The following is a 20,759-nucleotide window of genomic DNA, read 5'->3' on the forward strand; positions in this document are numbered from 1 at the left end:
TTTCATAAAAGTATTCATAACATAATTTAATATCTGGGATGTAAATATATTTGCCCATTTTTCGGATTACATTAAATGTGCTTTGATAATTAAAAAAAAAATTGTTGCGAAATTATTTCGGCCGACTTATTAAAATTACCCTAATTGTTAAGCACAACAATTATTACAAAAAGGGGCATAGCCACAAAAAAAACATTAATTGTATTTTCTAATAATTATCATTGATAACTTACATAAAACAATTTAAATATTACATTACATAAAATTTACGTCTTACAAAAACGAATGTAGATTTTTTTAGTAAAAACATGTAAAAGTACAAAATCAAAGGCCACATTTCAGCAATTTATTGACAGCAATACGTAAGAAGCGTCCAAATGAAAATATTCACACGGCGAAAATCACAGCAAAAACAATTTATCTTACACATAATTCAATACTTACAAAATTTTGATAAAGATTTATCTACAGCGGTGATTCTCAACCTTTCCCGTACAGCGGAACCCTTCAGACATGTGTAAAATCTCAGAGAACCCCTTACCATGACATATATTAAGATCCAGAAATGTTAATGACAAAATTTATGCATAGGCACAGACGTACGTAGGCAATAAGATGACTATAAATTCTATTCTATTATTTCTCGTGGCTATTTAATGGATACCTCCAAAGGTAATCTTTGAAATTGTGCTATATACGAATACGTACATTTTGAGAATTTAAGTGGAAACTCTGATACAACTTGCGAACCCGGTTGGGAATCACCGATCTATAGCAAGCACACTTAAATTTAATGCTGTTAACATAGATATCAGTAGGTATATAGATAGCCTCATTTGACATTTCAATAAATCAATAAATTATTATAAAAGCGTGGGAAATTTTGTCAATAGAACACAACAACCCTCCTACAAGGTAAAATTTTATATAAAAAGTATATGTACTTAATAAAAATCTTTGTGTACATTTTCTTAAATTCACTGATAAAGGCAAGCCGACTTATCAATAAATTGCAGTATTACATTTCGCTTAGTTTTTTTTAGAGATTTATTTTCATATTTTTTTGGATCAGATTAAAAATTGTCACTCGATCAAGCTAGCTTTCCTTTGGTTTATGTCTGAAAATTAAATATCAGAAAGCTTCAAAATTGGTACGTAATTTCAATAACTACATACTATTTTGTCACATTCATAGAAAGGAGCAGTCTATTATGAAGAATATTAAATTTATGAATATCTTATTACCATATTGACCCACTTCAGGTCCCATTTTTTCATTGTACCAAATATATTAGTCGAAAAAAATATTATCCAGTAATACATAGTAAATTTTACATACAATGCCATAGAAAAGAGGCGCCCGAGTAAAATTACATAACAGACTGTTTAAATACAGTGTCATATTATTAACACATTGTTTGTTAAACATGTGTTTGATCCGAAGCATGGGGTCAATGGGTTGAACGAATGACAACTATTCTCAGTATTATTAATCACATATTCAGGCCAACATTCAGCTTAGGACACAACAATAACATGAGCAGTAGGACATTTGGAGCAATCTTGTGAAAATCACTTAGAAAATTAAAGATGCAGTTGCTGTAAAAGCAAAGTCTATAAATAATCTACAACAAAAATGCAACCAAATAACTTCCGTCATTCATCATTGGAGGAACCCATACAGCAAGATATCCGGTGTTCTTCTCGCTTTGGAGCTGCCGCTGCTAGATTCAGAGTGTCCGTGTTGGTGAGGGCATGTAAGTCTCTTTCTGCCATACGCTCAAGAGCCAACCATCTTTAATATTAAGTAAAGAAGAAAATGATGTTACAAAGATTCATATTGGCAAACTATCTCTCAATGGAAAAATATCAACATAATAATAATTGATGGGCTGATGATTAAACGAGTATGTACATGTGACATAAATAATAGATACATTGATATAACCATAATATTTAAATTTATTCTACCGTACATTTTTTTATACGTAAATTTTTTACATTTTTTAAACGTTTTATACGTAAACCACCAAACCTACCCTACTCTATGTATATCCCTTACAAAAATGCTCTAATTCACCAAATCTAAAGAATTTCAAAATATCTCAAATATAAAATTTAACCTAACCTAATTGTACCGTAAGGGAGATTTTTGAATGGTAATCTCTGCCAAGACGTGATAGAAGATTCTAGAATTCGACACCCTCCGTCCCTTTTGGGCGATTGAAAAATCACCCCCGATCCGTCAGGGAACACGCTGCCTCCAGCCGACCAAACCAAACAAATACGTCTAATAACAGGTGTATTACTGCGTCCCATCGATATCAGTGAACTGAAGTGCCGGTCAGTTGGAAAATCAAACCGTCTCTACCTAAACAATTTGTAACCTTAGTAATGAATGATCAAATATATAAGATATATATAAATTATTCGCCCTTTACAACTATACCCCTAATCTTATTGTGTCACTAATAGTAAACCCAAAACTACGCAGAGGCATCAAATTACAAGCTCTGTGTTTTTTTCCATTTTACTGAAAAATAACTGTTCAAAGTCTCTGGCAAACGCCTCCCCTCTCCCCCCCATACTCTAATCCCAAGATGTAGGAATCCCGAGCATCACCACGCTTTATCCAGCCGGATGAGTTATCAACATATATTTTTAGTTGCTGATAGAATGAATGCCACTAACTATATTATGAAAATGTGACGTAATCAAGTCCTGAACAAAAACGATGCATGAGTGCGAGTGAGAAAGTATTCGGCACCCTTAAAATCTCTGCGACACGCGCTAGAGTAAGATAAAAGGTCTACTAGCGACAAGCTAGTTTCCAAAAGTATCGCCATCAAATCGGGGCGAAACGCTTCACATAGCGTCGATAACTTGCGAGCTCGTGTTGCTAAAATTGATATTTTTTGTGTTAAACATAAAGTCAGTGGTAAATATTTTTGGTTAATTAAGTAGAAAAGATGGTTCTGTGTGTTGTCTTAAAATGTGGTAGCCATACTGATAAGCAAGAAGATGGTATTACGTTTCATAGGTAAGTTGATACATGTTCGTGATAATTTATTTGTATTGTATTATATATTTTAATATCAGTGACCTAGTGTTTCTTTAAAATAACTTAAATTATGGATATCTTTATCTAATGGTTGCATTCTGACCGCTTAAAAATACTATATAATGTAAAAAATTCTGAGCGTCTAGTGAGAGCACTTTGGGTGAGCACTAGCGAAATGGTCTATGGTCTCGAACATTTGTAGACGAATGCGTTCGCTCGCTCACAAACCAAATGCAAGGCAGGCGGCTTCATTTAGCAATGCAACGGGTGGCGTCTAGATGTATGTATAGTCTAAGGACGTAATTCAGTAACAGATGAATATTATCATTATTCCAAATACGTATATTGAGGGGCTGAGGATTAGAAAAGTATCAGTGAAATAAGTTAGGTACAGGAAAATGAAATGTTTATCATTTTTCTATACTTTACTAGCAAACCCCAATCACAAGAAAATTTATATTTCTCTGACATTAACAAGAGTGTTTTCAGGAAATACATATTGAACCATATTTCCTTTCGTGTCCAGTAGCACGCGTAACTCAAAATCGCTAAAAATTGTGATAGGTTTCTTTCACCCTGAGGGACCGATACCGGACATGCCTTTCAAAACAAAATTTAATACAATTTTTTGTTCCATCCTTTTCAAAATTATACATTCACGGAGTGCATCAAAATGCGTGTTACTTATTTGCTTGTCAAAATCCTGAGAATTTTTTAACCAAGCCCCGTATTATACAAATATAAAATAATGAAAATACGAATGTGCAAACCTGTGAACAGCCAAGGTGAAAGCCTGTGTTACATTACTGGCGCTCTTAGCTGAGGTCTCTATGAATGAAGATATCCTATACTCCGAACACCAATCGCTGAGTTGCTCCGCTGTTACTTGACGAGGCGATATGTCCGACTAGAATATGAGACGGTTTAAATTTTAAATGAAAATACAAAATCCATTTGAGGGATCTAGTGGGGTGAAATAAAGTTTCGATGTGAGCTTACGACCACTGTAGAAATAAGAAGATTTTCTGACAATATAGTAGAAAGCATCATCTCGATGCTTTCGTTATTTAAAATCATGTCAAATTATGACCAGAATCTCATATTACATAATATATGAGTCGTCGAGTCGCAAAACCCGCAATGGACATTTTTAAAACTCAGTTTATTACACGCCCACAATGGCCGATCAGCTTACGCATCGGCTTATAATGTTATGGGTCCCACGTTTGAATCTTGGGTCTGGCAAATGCACATATTGTTTTGCAATGTGTGTTTAGAGTCACAGTATGGACCTAATAGGTTGAGTATGTGGCCAACATCCATTTCTCATAAAAACAAAAATCTGTTAATACAAACCTCCACTTGGAGGAGGTTCAAAATAATGATCTTAGGATTGGACATGGTTATTATAAATTACATGACATTTTCTTGTGAATTGGTGTATTTGTCATAAATGTTTTAATAAATATGAAGAGAAAATAAAAATATATATACTTATTAACGTAATACCTAGATATAAAGAAAAAACTGTTTTTATGATTTTTTCTTAAGTAGAAAAAGTTGCTATTTACTTTTAGTTAAGAGTTGTTAGTTATTGTTATTACATTGGTTATTACCCATGTATGTAGAAAAGTAAATATTGGTAAGAAATAAGTAAGAATACTTAAAAAAACACTATTTATTCACACTGCAGTATTTCTATGAACAAACAGAAAAATATAACATTATATTATTAAATATATCAAGAAAACAAGTTCATTTATGATGTTTACATGATTTTGAAAAAGTTGACACCAATATAATAAAGGTTAAATTTTATAAAATGTACATCAGTATGGAAATTTACAGTAAGAAAATTTCTGTTCAAAATTCTATCTATTCATCTTGTTGAACCTACATGATAACTTGGGCCTAATGTAGCCATTTTAATAATAAATAAAAACAATGGTAGGAATACTTAATACGCAGTACGTGCATTTATTCAATTCACCACTATTCATCAATAAACTATTACATTATTGGAAGTTTGAATTAACTGTTAATTTATACTTAATCAATTTATATTGTTCCATTTTCATACTTTTACCATTACATGTCAATTTTTTTAACAATCTACCGAAAATCATGATTTTAAAAATGACTACACGATCACAAAAGCGTTGGTGCCAGTTAGTTCTTGTTTACGTAAAATGTCATCTACGCATAAGGATCGTAATAAATCATGTTTTACATAACGTCAATATTCTATACATCAGGCTCTAACTCTTAAAATTAACAATTAAATCAGGACTAATTAGTAAGTATTAGTAATTACCTTATTGCCAACAACGATGAAAGGAAATCCTTCATTATCATCGCATACATCTGCATATACTCTGAATTCGTCCATCCAGGTCTTGAGGTTTTGGAATGAGCTCTTGTCTTCAATGGAGTACGTCAGGAGGCAAATATCTGAACCGCGATAGAATGGGGTCCGTAGAGACTTGAATCTTTCCTGACCCGCTGTATCCCATATCTGAAAGCAGCAAACAATTTTATGTTAACTATACCATGTCGTAATAGGAGTGATGATTAGGGCTAAAACTTCATGAGGTTATTTAGTTTACGCTATCACCATAAAAAACTCTAAAACAACATTTGATATGAATCTGTACACAAAATATTACAGGAAAATACCGCCCATGAAACACAGAAAGCACCATACTTCGATCATATTTTCCACAATGAGAAATATGATTTGCTCTAACAAGGGGAAAGGGAAAACATTCAGGGAAAGGTAGTGAGCAGTAGAGGCGTAGGCAAATCCGATTCTCTTAGTTTCACAAACTCCGCAAGTAGCTCAATATCCAAGGTGTTAGATGGATGTCAAGAATACTTAGGGAGATGTATTACAATCAGGTCGCCGACCTTTTATAGAAGACTGCCTATCATGAAGCGGAGGTTAGCACACTCGGCTATTAATCTTATGATAGCGAGCTCGAATTCCACACATTTTTTTTTTAAATTATGCTGTGTTCGAATTCAGAGTACGGAACGAATGGATTGGGAAAATGGCTAGTGAACGAAACAACCAATTCTCGTAAGAATCTGTTAAAACACTTGCATACCAGTGGCGAAAACTCCTTACTAGATGATTAATAGTAGACTAACATAGACATTTATAATTATTTAATAATTGTCCAAATGTACCGCCTATATATATGTGCCGTACTTTGTAGGTAGACCAAACAAACACAGGTGCACCCGTAGATCATTGTAATCAAGTACTCGCTTTATTATCAAGTTATGTAAGATATGAGGTGCCACCTATCAGACTATTTTCCAAGTTGATCGGCAAACATTCGTTCAAAAAAAAACAAATAAGTATGACTGACAAAGTTTACATTATTTCTTCCAATTCCACAGCCTACTTGTTCCAAAAGTCACCATTGGCATCTGTTCTATACTATAGAGCAGTGTTTCCAAAACTTTCGACATATGTGTACCCTTTCTATAATTATAGTAACACTGAGAACCCCTCGCCAAAAAAAATTGCATATACTTTATGCACTTAATAACAACCAAAATATAATTTATTCATAATAAATTATAAATAAAAGTTATATTATAAATAGCTTTCATTATAATCAATGAGAAGGATGAAATTGTTTATGTTGAGACGGATCATCATAATTCCCTGGTTGTTAAAATTAAACTGAGATGCGGTTCCACATCCAAAAGCCTGTTCGTTTTTTTGACTCAATGTCTACAAAATGCTGAAAATGCAACTTCAGGACTTTTTCTCTTAAAACTGGACACACATGTTGCATTTGCAACGAGAATGATGCTAAAGTACACCCTTATATTTATTTTTCAAGAATCCGTCTGAAGCTAATTCCAACAATTTCTCTTCTTGCATGCGATAAACCTTCTAGCATGGATGTTGTATTGTTGTCGTATTAATGGTTATTGCACCAAGCGCAGCCAAAGACCGGTGCAGCGCGTACCCCTACCAAACTCTTTCCGTACCCCAAGGGGTACGCGTACCACACTTTGGGAAAGAGGTTCACATGCTCTGCCATGGAGATTGTGATTTACCTTTTTAATAAATAGGTACATAACTGAATACATGAACACTTTGAAGAGTCCATTTAGTATAATAATGTACATATTGTGTGAGTGTGTGGGTGTTATGTTTAAAATGATGAACTCGTGATTAGTTATGGTCTTGTAATGTAGTAACTGTGACCAATTGATTTTCATACAATGCATACTAGCATGTTAACAGGAAGGACTTTAGTGTTCTCAACAAAATACATACTAAGTACTCCCCACACAGTGAAATCTTCCAAAACCAAATCATTGATTATCCAATATTTATTACATAAAGTAAGTAATAAAAGTACCTAATTCGAATACAGTAATTTTATAATTTTAATGTAATTTAAATACCGAAAAATAAATTTTCCTAATAATAAAATATTCAAGGTAAACATTAAATTAATACTTAATCATGATTTCAAAGTCTACGCCACAAAATAAATCGATTACTGAGTTTCTCAGTCTACTAGAAAATGGATTCAACATTGACCCATTTTATTTAACACTTTCTTGTTTGTATCGAAACACACCTAATTTCATACTTATTTACTGTAAAAATCATATTCTTATCTAATACAAAGTTTAACTTGATAAATTTAAATGCAGTGCTGAACTATACGCATTATTAACAGCTCTTCTTGTAAGTGTCTACCTACTTAAAGTAGGAGTACGTAGATACAGGGCTCGAAATATAACAAAGCGCACCGGAGCGCCGTTCCAGTTCATAAAGTCCCCAAAATTATCGCTCCGTCTCGTGGAAATATTAATTTGACCGTCTGAGTTAGATAATACCTAATTGCTATATAATAAAAAATCTAACACACTTATTCTTATAAAATACACATACAACGCTCCGGTTCGTAAAATAATCCATTTCGAGCGCAACCATTAACTTAAAAAAATCATTGGGGAACTGCAGTAATGATAATTAATTTCAGTGAACGACTTCATATCGTCCCGTAAAGGCCACCCGGGGGTATGCAGTTGGCCATATGACAGTTCACTGTGAGCTGTTGTAACGGAAATAGATGGTCGTATAATATTTAGATCAAGTTAATATCTAAATAAAACACTTAAAATGCAAAATCGCGTATGAAAACCAATGGGATACAAGGGAAAGTCAGAAATTAGAAATATAATCAGATCGCATAATATCTCTATATATATAAAAATCTCGTGTCACGATGTTTGTGGTCGAACTCCTCCGAAATGGCTCTACCGATTTTTATGAATTATTTTATGTATATTTGTTAGGTATGAGAATAGGTCAACAAGTATATTTCATACCGCTAGGTGATTAGGGTATCTCTATCCAGAAAAATTTTCTTTTATTTTTTTGACAATTTTTTTTTTGTATTTTTTTTATTATTTAGCATAAAAAAATACCTATAACCCCAAATTTTCATTTTCCTACCCCCACCCTTCCAATTTTTAATCGCGATTTTATTATTTTTGTATGAACAAATTTAATCGTCGTTCGTATTTCAAACAGAACGAAATTATTTATGTTGTTGAATGACAGATGGCGCTACGTCCGAGAAGAATTCAAGAGAAGCGTAGCGTCATTTTGACATTTCATTCGGCATATCACAACGCAGTGCGTGCAAAATTTTGTACGATTTATTTTAATTTATCTATTTTTATGTGCGTGTATCAAAGTCACAATGCCAGCAAGACGCAAGGGGGGCCATTTGGGCCGTCGAACGAATAAAGCAACAAACATGCAAAATAGTAGAGCAAAAAGAACAGACGAACAAATCCAACAAAATAACAAAAATGTGCGTGTAAGCATGTCGCAATTGCGTGCATCTCAATCACAAGAGGTATGAGCTGAACGAAATCAACAACGACAATTGGAACGAAGCCAAGCGCGCCGGTTCATAGTTAACACACGCAGAGCAAATGACCGACAACGCCAACAAGTACATCGAACATTTACATCCGTTTCGTTCCTTCGTCTTGCATTCGAGTACGAGCCAGATATTGAATATTCCGCTCATCCGAAAGTGCTGATTGGTGCTATGGACAAAGAATGTCCCCATTGTCATGCGCTCAAATTCAAACATGAGTCAGCCGGGATGTGTTGCGCATCAGGAAAAGTGCAACTACCAGAAATTGAGATACTACCAGAACCATTGAACGGCTTGCTCATCGGCACAGTTCCAGATTCATGCTTCCAAATGACTTCGTTCGGAGCAACAGAAATAGTTCACAATACTGCGGCAAATGGTCAACAATTCCATTCTACGTTCAAAACCAAAGGCCAAGTATACCACAAAGTAGGCTCATTGCTGCCAATACCAAACGAACCACATAAATTTTTACAAATCTACTTCATGGGCGGTGAGGACATCAATCATGTGGATGCACGTTGCGGCTACAATAGCCTCAATTCGCCTAATGCCAGGCGCATCGTCCGCGAACTGGACGCCCTGTTAAATGAGCACAATGAATTATTGAAATTCTTCAAAGCACACATGCACGAATTGCAAAGTGACAATCACGCTATTGTCATCAATACTGATAAAACACCAGCTGGAGAGCACGTGCATCGATTTAATGTGCCTGTTGTTGACGACATTGCTGGAATCATGGTTGGCAACCGCACATCGACGCGAGAAATCGTGATTCGAAGAAGAAACAATAATCTGGAGTTCATCGCTGACACACACCGTTCATACGACGCTCTCCAATATCCGCTAATTTTCTGGAAGGGACAAGACGGATATTGCATAAACATTAAACAACGAGATCCTGTCACAGGTAATTCATTCATTATGAACATCATTACTCATTTTGAATTGAGAAAATGAATGGTTGATGTTTTTTTGTTTTTATTGGCGGTCATCGTCTACAGCGCTCTATTTCTCTTTCTGTCATAGATCCCATCCCCACACACTTACGATACATTCGTTATTTTTTATTTAACAACCAAAATATTCACTAGAAATAATTTATATGGCAGAACAACGTTTGCGGGGTCAGCTAGTATTTATATAAAATTCTGAATGTTTCAAAAGTAAGTTAGCAAGTACATGCTTGTAAGTATCATGTTCGTACCTACAAAAACCGTCAAAGATCAAGTTGTTATTATTATTGAATCATTAGCAACGCATCATTTTTTGATTTCAATGTTATATCCATCTCAGTCTGGTACGACAGCTGTTAACTGTGATTCAGCAAAATGTAATATGTACAATTTATATTAAAACCCGGTTAAATACTGGAATACCATTTTTTTATGAAATATTTCTTACCCTATGATCGCTCATTTGTTTGGAGCGCATGGACACCAGCAGGCCAATTTTTGAATGAAACGCTATGACCGGTTGCGCACACCTACTTCGATTGAAGTACCAAAATTGCGCAAGCCTACTTCGATTTTAGTACCAAAATTGCATATTTAGTCAACCGGCAGTGCGGAGTGCAGTTTGAATTTGAAGTGCACAATATGCTTTGCCGCTAGAGGCGCTGACGGTAAACGGTAAATATTGTGATATTCCATCTTGACATTTGTTGACACGGTCAAAATCTTATCTTACTCTAACGCATGGAACGGAGGTAAAAGAGTGCCCACTCGCACTTATGGTTCATGGCTCGATGCCGTTCGAAGCTATAAACACACAATATTTACTTTAAAACTAAAAATTTTACCTGCTTCAGTCAAAGCAGTTCGGTGATGGGTTCCGTAGTGCTTCATTCAAAAATTGCCCTGCCGGTGGCGCCTCCAAGAATCCCCTCCCTCTCATCTTTACAAGTAAAATATTTACAATGACTAAATAGCTAAATTGGTAAAGTACCTATTCAACCAACAGTTTGAAGCGTGGAACTCTCTCGTACTGTCCTGTGATGGTAAACATAACCAATGGTAAAATGAAACCAGCTGATAATTGAGTTTGGCCATAATAGAATACTCCAATACCGTTTCATTAGTTAATGATTTAAAAAGAGAACGATTATTTAAATATTCCATTCCAATTTAAATTTATTCGAAATTTTGGCGCTCACCTGCAGTGTGTACTTTTCGCCGCCGACTTCTATGTCCTTGTTCAGAAATTCAACACCGATTGTGTGCAGGCTCTGCTCATCGAATTGATTCGACACGAACCTATTCATCAAACACGATTTCCCAACGCCCCCATCGCCGAGAATTACCACTTTCAAAAGAGTATTTTTGCTCGGCGTCCTCATATGCACTTTTCTCTGTGCTTCTGACATTGTCAAGCTCTATCCATCCGTAGCACGATACTCAAATAATGCGCACAAAATAATGTCAGCCGCTACTTTTAAATTCAACAGCAAAATATACTTGATTAGAATTCATTCAAACATACACCGATAAGCGCAAGAATAGTGGAACTGCACCCGCACCATAAATAGGTGGAAACTATTCAAAACAAACACTGGCTATTCTGTTCTGTAATCTCCGTCAACTGATGCAAACTGATGCCTTTTGTTATCGCAATGAGTCATGGCTTAATTTGACAAATAATTGGATTGTACACATTCACATCGATCTGGAAGGAAGGAAAACCCCCTATAAAAGTCACGAGATTTCGCACGCACTAACACAATAAAATTTGACAGAACAGCAAGTAACTGTAGAGTAATATTACATCATACGACACTGTACAGATGTTTAGCTAGGGAAACTACTCGGAATTCGCGACACGGTCACGATTCACGAAACGCGAATAATTTTTATAAACGTCAACCAGTGTCCGATTGGAAAGTAGACAGGCATACATCATTATTTACAAAGTACATACCGTGCACCTTGCGAATTTTAGAGCGGCAATAAATTATTGGCCATGTCAACGTACGCTAAAGGTGTATATTCGGAAAGCGATAACGGCGCTTTTGTTACGTTTTGGAATTACTACATTTTTTTTCGTTTGACAAGTAGAAAACAGATACCTGTTTGACCATTAAACACTTTTAAGCACGTAAAACCAAAAATTAAATTATTATAATGTGACGAAAAATACTTTGGTATGTGAATGAATTACAGGGTATTTAAATTGTCGAAATAAAATAATCAATTATGTGACAAATGATTAGTAATTCGAAGTATAATCATTTTAAGAAATACAAGAGTTTATAAAAAATTTTCTATGCCTTTAAAAATTCTGTATTTTTTAATGTGGCCACTGTGGCGCTGGATGCATTTTATCTTGAATTTGTCTCGAGAGTCGAGAGATGTCGCCAAAATTGGTATTTTCCAAATGGGCATTGTTTTCGGTGAGCGGACATTTTTCCTGCTGTCCGAGTGTTCCGTCGGATTTTTTAGTTTTCATCGAGTTTCTTCAGTGTACTTTGGAAAACTGAACGTCAAACGGGTTCGGTTTAATCGATGCGATCAAACGTGCGCGCAGGAAAGTTCCTGTGTTGTGTTTTTGTGTTAAATTTTGCACAAATCTGTTCGCACCTTCTCCTCGGCGGCAATGTCAATAAACTTTGGTAAATTTACGTAAGGTGTGTCGTTCTACCTGTCGCCTGGTGTGAAAGTGAAACTGGCGATTGCCGATCGTTTTACGCTGTGTCTTCGACGATAATCTGTGAAATGTGGTCCCTCTGGATAATGATAGCGGTATCGCAAACGCGGATGTAAAAACTCTCGTGAAAGGAAGGTAGGTTGACTATTTCACCCGAGTCGGTGGTCATGTTTTTTCTTCCTGGCTATTGTCAAATCGAGTTATACAATAGACTCTTCTTTATATTAAAAACGCATCCTCGCAGTATCGTCTAGTTCGGTTTGTTGCGAGGAGGCCCCGTGTTAAGTTGAAGTTTCTTTGTTTGTCGTCTGTCGCGGACGTTCGTGGACACAACATCGGTTGACGTGTGGTAACTATATTACGTTTTTTTTAATAGCCTGGGGCCAGACAAAGCTAACGGGGAATCTGCAATGTTATCGGTCGGTCCTGGCCGTGCAACGTCTTCGTGTTAGGATGGAGTTAAGTTGATGGTGTGTTTTATTATTTATATTTACATTTGGGATGTTTCTGCTTGCGGTAGCCAGTCAGCGGGCTAGTTGAAGTTGAGTAGGGGCTAGAGCGAGACAGCTATGCGCGCCTCTGTCAAGGTCGGTGGGAATGCTCGGAACATAACTTGAAGGTCGTTTACTGCTCGGGGTCACGTGACCCCGGTCTGCCGACGAACGTTTGGGGTAATCGCTTTTCTGCGACGTCCGCACGGGATGAAAATCATGTAACAAGAAACGCAATTCGCGTTATATAACGCACCGGCTCTGAAAAACAATTGCATAGATACATACATACATTTTATACTATGCATTGATAACGGTCGTTTATTCATATTATATACATCTCATGACATTTTCTTAAATAGGTATGTACATCTAAAGTGGCGAAGGATGGAGGTAGGCTGTTAAGATCTACCATAAATAGTTCACACTAAACTTTGTCAGCCATACATATTTGTTTTCATCGAAATAAGAATACAATTTACAGACGGTGTTGGTAAGTTTTTAAAATTCAATTAAACCCTGCGATAACCAAGTCATAATAAATAATGGTCAAAAATTGTTCGACTATCTATAAAATATCTAAAATTTTGCAATTAAATCATACACAACTTTAGATATTCTATTGATAGAATAATATTTTTTATCTATTATGGTTAGGTTTAGACAGGACTTGATGAATTCAAAAATATGAATCAACAATAATATACTTACCTAATATGTATTCTTAATCCAACGAAAACAAATAGTATTAGTATACTAAAACTATTATGGTTTGCTTTAGGGAGAGTTTAATTGATTTTTATAAACTAACCAACCGGGCGTTCATAAACATAATACAATGGCCCCTTTATTCGAACACCTCCTTATTATATACGAGCGCGACACCGGTGTCCCGTCTGAAACGGGCCTTAATAACGAAAATATCTTTCCTTTCAAAAATTCAGCTCACTGGTTCGAAAAAAATGTATCAATTAGCACAAAAGGTTTAGCAGGACTTTATTTTTTTGTCGGGTTCGCGAGTCTAATTTACTTCTGTTGCCCTTCGACGTCCTTGGTGACCAGAAACGACTCGAGCACGGGTGATAAAAAATATTGTATAAAAAATGGGGCGGCATCACAGAAAAGAAATTATTTCTGAGTTCCCTGGGCGGCATTATGGGGCTGCCCAGGGGTGGCATTTTGCCTAGGGATGTCACTGTGACCAGTATTAAGTACTTACACACAATAAATTATAATATTATCAAATGTCTTAAAAAACAACAAATTTTCAAATACTTAAATAGGTATGGTTGACCATTTATGAAAACATTCCAATTTTACTTATTTACATTTGAAAAAATACGCTTTAGAAATTAAAAAACGATACCGAGATTTGGCAGATTAATAATAACAAGATAAAAAGAACTTTTTATAGGTATTCTTACAGCGTTTTTAAATTTTCTGTTGAATCATATAAACTTGACTTGACTAGCTTAAACGATCAAATAAAAAATGTATTTGATAGAAATAATACTGAAATGTCATTTTGACACTCATATTGATTTCCATAGTAACGCACGTATACCTATATTAATAATTTAGTTGTTAGGACCCTAGCAACCAATAATAGTGGATTGGATTACGGATTTCTTCCGAAATAACTTTTCATACAAAACAGAATTAACTGAAAATTAATTTAATTCTACTTAAAAATAGCTAAAAGTATTAAAAAAATGCATTGGCATCGTGTTCTGATATATTCTAAAAGCTTAAAATGTCTAGCTAGTCGGGAAGTTAGTTAAAAATCGATTACAAGATTTGTACCGGACAAATAAGAATACGACCTAATAAAAACGTTGTAAAGTCGCACTTCTATAATATGTTATCTACATGTTATTTCCTATCGTGTGTAAAAAGTGTTTAAAGCAGATTAAATATGAAACATTTTTTTTCATTTCATTTATGCTTATTTAAAAGCTCTTCGGGTTTGTTGGATATCATATACTATTGTAATAGTATTATTATGCAGTATCTACCTGTTGTTAAATTAAAATTCTCGCGTTTCGATACTAAAAATCGTGAAAGTAAACATAGGTACTGGTATAAAACATTTAAATATCTACATTCAAATGTCTAATCTCAAAACACGTAATAGGTATGTCGGCTAGACGCTCATGCTTTACGACAAGCTTACCTGCGCAAACCGGATTGTATTGGGAAGCCCGTGTGTATGGACGGGAAAACTGAAGCTCGCGCAAACCGAAAAGCGCTAAAAGTCTATACCGCTCAGGCAAGTCGCTGCCGTCTAGCCGACGCTTCACATTTTATCGAATTTAAAATCCGTATAATAAAATTCCATCAAGATAATATTATGTAATGCTAACTGCATTAGTTCATAAGTACCTAATCAACACGCAGAATTTACTTAAATTGTTACCATAAGTATAAGAGAGTAGGAAGATTCAAGAAAACTGGCGAATGACAGAGATTCTTGGAGGTATCGTGTGGTGTCCATATGCGACGTCGAGAGGACGAACATGGTCGAAAGAAGAAGAATAATAATTTAAGTATATCTAAGTTTTTTGGCGTAAGTACAGCGTACTTACTTAATGTCATTTTGTAGTTGAGACCATTGTTACCGTATAAGTCATTCACTACCGATAAGTGATACCTACTGTTTTAATCAATATGTACCACAGAGATTGAATACTAAATTGAAAAATATATCTAATGTTAAAACGAATATTACTTTTTTTATTTGTGTTAAGTATATTTCGTACCAAGTAGACTTCAAATTAGGTACCTACTAATAATAGATTTTCACAAAAATATTATCCTGGCAATAATGGCATGGTTGATAATATTATTGAATCTGAAAGAGTGTTCGAAGAATGGCTAATACCAAATCCTCATAAATAATAATCGTCTGTTAAGATTCTTCCACCTATCCGTGAGCTTGACTGATGATGATGATGGAATGTTATTTGTATAATACCTATTAGGTATGTACTGTATGTACTTACTTGTATATTAATATCATACTCTTATTAAAAACATGAAAGATTTCACCCACGTTAAAAATTATAATTAGGTAGAATAAAATAAATATAATAATACTTACTTATTTTTTATAAGTAGAAGTACACAGTTTATTATATAAATTTAATATGTATCTTTCACATTGCAAGCTTTTATAATAAAATAATTGAGTGCCTACTTACCATTATTAATTTTATTCTCTATTTTCTGATAACGATAATCGCTCGACCTTCCGGAATGTCAACGACGATTGACGACGATTATCATTAATTCCAAAAACAAAACATTGGAAGTCGTGACTGTTTTGTTATCGTTCGTTGATTTTTCATTGTTTTTTTTTATAGCTAAATAATTCGAATGTGTCGCATAATCGAACACTATCCATACTTAATGCTAATAATATTTTTTAAATAATCTGCCCATGTTCTATTTTTTACTAACGAAATAGGCAGCTACCTCCAACGCTCTTTCCGTCTATAAGCTATTTGAATTGATTTTATTTATGTAATAATTGTAATACATCTTATATTATCAGTTATGCCTTATGAGTTCACAGAATGCGAGTCGCTAGGTATGTATCATATAGTTGAAAGGAAACCTTAGAACCTTTAGACTTTCAAAAAATTACCTACTAACTGTATTCAGTATCCGGTCACAATTAAAAAAAAATATATTAATAACCATGTCCTTGCTTTATCGTACAAGGTGGTTGTTAGTAATTTTTCACAATATTAGGGAACACAAAATAATGAAAATGGGTACATTTTTGGTGTGGCTGCACAGAACAGATTAATAAATAGAATTCCGATAGGCTACACCCCAATACATAAACTACATTTCGACGCAGGGCTTTGAATGTGTGAGTGTCCTACGAAAATGAACCACACAATATTATAGACGTGCAATAGTGTGTGTTGCATCATTCAAATGCACCAATATTGAATGAGCGTCAGTGTATAAACCGAGAGCAGTTGTCAGAATGAAGGCCAACAGTATTCTTGACACGTGTTTAAATGTATCACATATTCTTCCACCCTCGAGATCGGTTGCCTGTTACTCCACACCCGTTGGGTATTTCAGTTCCCTGTGTGGCTGTAATTAGCAAGTGTAGAAAAATATGGAATAAATTTTAACACGTGTTAAAGAATATTAATCCGTTACTTTCAATTATTTACTTACGTCTTTATTAGAGCTTGTGATTTCTGGCCTTTTTTCATTTCTCAATATTAAGTAACAATTTTTTTAACTCATCCGTTAGATTTATCTGCAGGAATAATGATTAGGTATAGAGACCAAGGCGTATCCTCCCCCAATCCGAGATGCCCATCGCTCGCGTATTATGGGCCACGTTATCCAATCAGCGCATCAGGTATCCCAACACACCTCATCAAGAACTTTCCAGGGTAGTCAAACCATGCCCGTTCGCTGGACATGTCCAGACCATCTTAGTCAGAACATTTTGATGCTTTTGATGATCACGTCACGTGGTGTTATGCTGAGATAGGGATACTGATTGTGATAGGATGGACAGTGACGTGATGGAAATGTGTTCGGGTCATGATATGTACTCTTTTTAGTGTGTATTTAGGCCAACTGTAACTAATAGCAGAAAATTAACGCAAATCTTGCTTTGGTTGACTGACTTCACAAAACTCTACTTTTGTTATATACACTATTAATTGACTATAGATACAGTAAGTACTTACTACACCGAAGTTACGCGATAGGTAGGTCTGACGAAAAGTCAGGGTACAACTTTGCATATAAATACACATACTTTTTGTTTCATTGGGACCAAGGACTAACAAAAACACAAGTTTAGAAGAAAAATGTTATTAAAACAATGTAAGTAAATGAGTACATAGTAAAAAAAAAATATTTCGATGTCGGTTTCATAAAATTGAACAAATTCGTCTGATTATGTGAATCCAACATTGACTTTGAAATCGAATTGCCTGGCAAGATTAACAACGTCTTCTATAATAACATGAGCGACATGATCAGTTTCTGACATTGTTTCCATCTCGTTTTTTGAAAGAAAGAAAAATGGACAAACTTTCTTCTGCGAATGTTGCGAAACGAAAAAATCAAGAACCGCGTAACTCCGAGTTCGCGTAAGTCGGAGTATTACTGTATTATTATGTGTGTATGAAGATAAAAATTATATTATGCAGCCAATGGGGAAAACATAGTTTGTTACCAAATAATAAAGTGAGATAAAGAAAGCGAATCGTATTTTGTAAATTTACGGACTGCCCTAACAATTTGTCATTTGTACCTATAATTCTAACTACAAACTACCTCTTATGCAATTATTATATCTTGCGTAATTCGCCCAACCATGCTTGCCTTTATTTATCACCGGACGAAGGCAAATCTCTCGTTTTTTGTTGATATGGGATGCTGTCGGATCGCCTCCGACATTTACGAGACTCTCCGGCTGGCGAATCGCGACTGTCTCGCGTTGCGAGGCGACTCACCACTCACCGGTACTCGCGGATCGACGTCCACGGGGTCAACGTCTGACTGCTCCTGAGCTGTACATTCGACGGTGGCTGCCTGCACACAGGGCTGCGTTAGTTATTAATACAGCGAATACTTTCCTATTCAGGATTACTTATTTATTACAGTCGAACTTGGTTATTACGATCACGGAAATAGCGAAATCTCGGATGTAATGAGGAAACATTCGTTGACATTTTAGATTATGATTTTTCGATACATTTATTCACTTTTATAACGAGCTACTTCTCGGGTATACCGAGCAAAATTGTTGATGTGTCGATCGTTTAAAAACAACATTTTCTACCTTAAGCAATAAAATCCGACCGGGCAGTTAACTAGACCGATGCCGCCGGGATCGGATTACGCTTATGACACTAGTTAAGTGTCTAAGTACCTAATTGGTATTTTCGCCGACAACATTGAAAAAGTATCCACGCATATGGTTGAAATTGCATGTAAAAAATCCAAGCTTTGTGAAGTCAGATCTTTGAGAGTCAGAAGGTATTGCAACAATTACAACCAACTTATTGTAATTGTTACAATAAGTGCTAATACTTTTATACCTTTGATTACTTTCATGAAACCTCCCCTAAGTTTGATAATATTTATCACTAGCGGTCGATAAATTTTAATATAGAGTAGACCCACAGTACTTATGTATTAGTTTTTTGAAATGCTTGTTTCTATAAAAACAAAATATTTTGAGAAAATCTTGCCTTTTTCCCGTTTCTTGACTGGCATATCTTCAACAAGAATTGGCAACATTGCATAGGTTAGTCACCAAACTGCTGAAATGCATCATGAATGAAGTTTCTCTTACGCCAGGTTGGTTTGGTGACTCACCGTCGGAGATGGCAGGTGGAACGTAGGTATAAAAATAATGTAATCAGATTCGCACATACAGCCTCGCCCGTAGAAAGTAGAATGCGTTTTCTTTCCGGACCACCACCGGATATTGCGTGATTCCTCGCTACGCAGAAAAACACATGTGCCTCGTTGTCTCCATGCAATGCAACTTTCCGTTGAATCAGCATTCTTCAGTAAGGCAGCTCTATTCTCTCAAATAAAGGCATATCTAAACTACTTCCTCTGTAACTACACGCCACAGGCTGCATATACCTGTACAATAATACATGAATAATACAAAATCGCAGGAAAACGTAATATTATGTAATTCGATTAGGTACAGTAAAAACGAAACAATGATGCTGTTCGTCGATTGTATATATTGTACGTATACGTACGAATACGCGGTCATCGGCTGCCAGGCATTTATCACGGCTCCCCATACGCACGCACACTATCGACCGACCGCATTATTGTTTCGTTTTTGCTATAGCTATCTAATTGAGTATTTGTTTTTTAATGGGTCATCTGAATACTTCCGACGGAGCCATAAGACGAATAAAGCCTGCAAGCCTGTTATACATACAATACGAACAAATAATAATACATTAATTGAAAGAAATAAAACTAAATTAGTATAATTTAAACAAAATAAAAATGTATAAGTATAGTTAGGTACTTAATTATGTAGTTGATTGGCTAAATTTCTACAATAGGGGAGGCCGACATCAGTCAGCGTAGGTGCCCTCTGCGTATCTTTAACCGCGTTAACTTGAACCATTCTATTGTATTGATAGGTGTTGTTAGCAGTTAGCACCAGAAGGCACCCGGTCCTGGCCGGCATTCTCCAACTAGATCTGCACATACAGGTCAGCGGCGCGTCAACGATGCTCTTCAAAGGCGAGGAAGCCGTTGTGGTGACTTTCACCTTGCCCCGCCTCCTCGGCTTGTTGCTGAAAAAGTAACCTCATTGAAGCGGACAATACGTCTCATGACGCTTGACGCGGCGTGGAAGACCTGGCAGCGACGGTGGGATGAATCAACCAAGGGCAGGCACACATATGTTTTTTTCCAAATATTAAATGGCGATTGGAGATCCAAATATCTGACTCCTAACCATCACACCAGTCAATCTGTGACTGGACACGGTGGGCTCGCTGGCAAGCTCTTTGAGCTTAGACTTGTAAGCCGTCCGACATGTCCATGCGGAGGGGAAATTCCGGATGCCAACCACATCCTCTGGGAATGTCTTAGAATGTGCTT

The 20,759-nt window shown here is 35.7% G+C and overlaps 2 protein-coding genes across 3 annotated transcripts in view; one reads left to right on the forward strand and one right to left on the reverse strand.

Moving 5' to 3' along the window:
• Positions 1–299: 299 nt before the first annotated feature.
• Positions 300–11,860, reverse strand: Rab9 (RAS oncogene family member Rab9). Its single transcript, XM_085946513.1, has 4 exons — positions 11,150–11,860; positions 5,376–5,576; positions 3,832–3,968; positions 300–1,795 (listed from the first exon to the last, which is right to left on the reverse strand). Exons 1-4 carry the CDS (start codon positions 11,357–11,359, stop codon positions 1,657–1,659), a joined length of 687 nt encoding a protein of 228 aa, XP_085802639.1. The 5' UTR covers positions 11,360–11,860; the 3' UTR covers positions 300–1,656.
• A 508-nt stretch (positions 11,861–12,368) lies between these two features.
• Hr39 (Nuclear hormone receptor FTZ-F1 beta) overlaps positions 12,369–20,759 on the forward strand; it is a 64,413-nt gene continuing 56,022 nt past the window's right edge. For both annotated transcript variants that reach the window (XM_085946510.1, XM_085946511.1), the window contains exon 1: positions 12,369–12,771. The gene's annotated coding sequence lies outside the window, so the exon portion shown is untranslated. The remainder of the gene's footprint in view (positions 12,772–20,759) is intronic.

The sequence above is a fragment of the Rhyacophila brunnea genome, unplaced genomic scaffold (genome assembly GCF_057557595.1).
Source record: "Rhyacophila brunnea isolate RB1 unplaced genomic scaffold, BYU_Rbru_1.0 scaffold_2, whole genome shotgun sequence".
NCBI lineage: Eukaryota > Metazoa > Arthropoda > Insecta > Trichoptera > Rhyacophilidae > Rhyacophila > Rhyacophila brunnea.

What these genes read in the sequence shown, in the direction of transcription:
- Rab9 (XM_085946513.1), bottom strand. Translation starts at nt 11,359, where the DNA reads ATGTCAGAAGCACAGAGAAAAGTGCATATGAGGACGCCGAGCAAAAAT. An exon ending in GCGAAAAGTACACACTGCAG is followed by an intron (nt 5,577 to 11,149) that starts GTGAGCGCCAAA and finishes TGCTGCTTTCAG; the next exon opens with ATATGGGATACAGCGGGTCA. An exon ending in TTCACCTTGGCTGTTCACAG is followed by an intron (nt 1,796 to 3,831) that starts GTTTGCACATTC and finishes TTAATATTAAAG; the next exon opens with ATGGTTGGCTCTTGAGCGTA.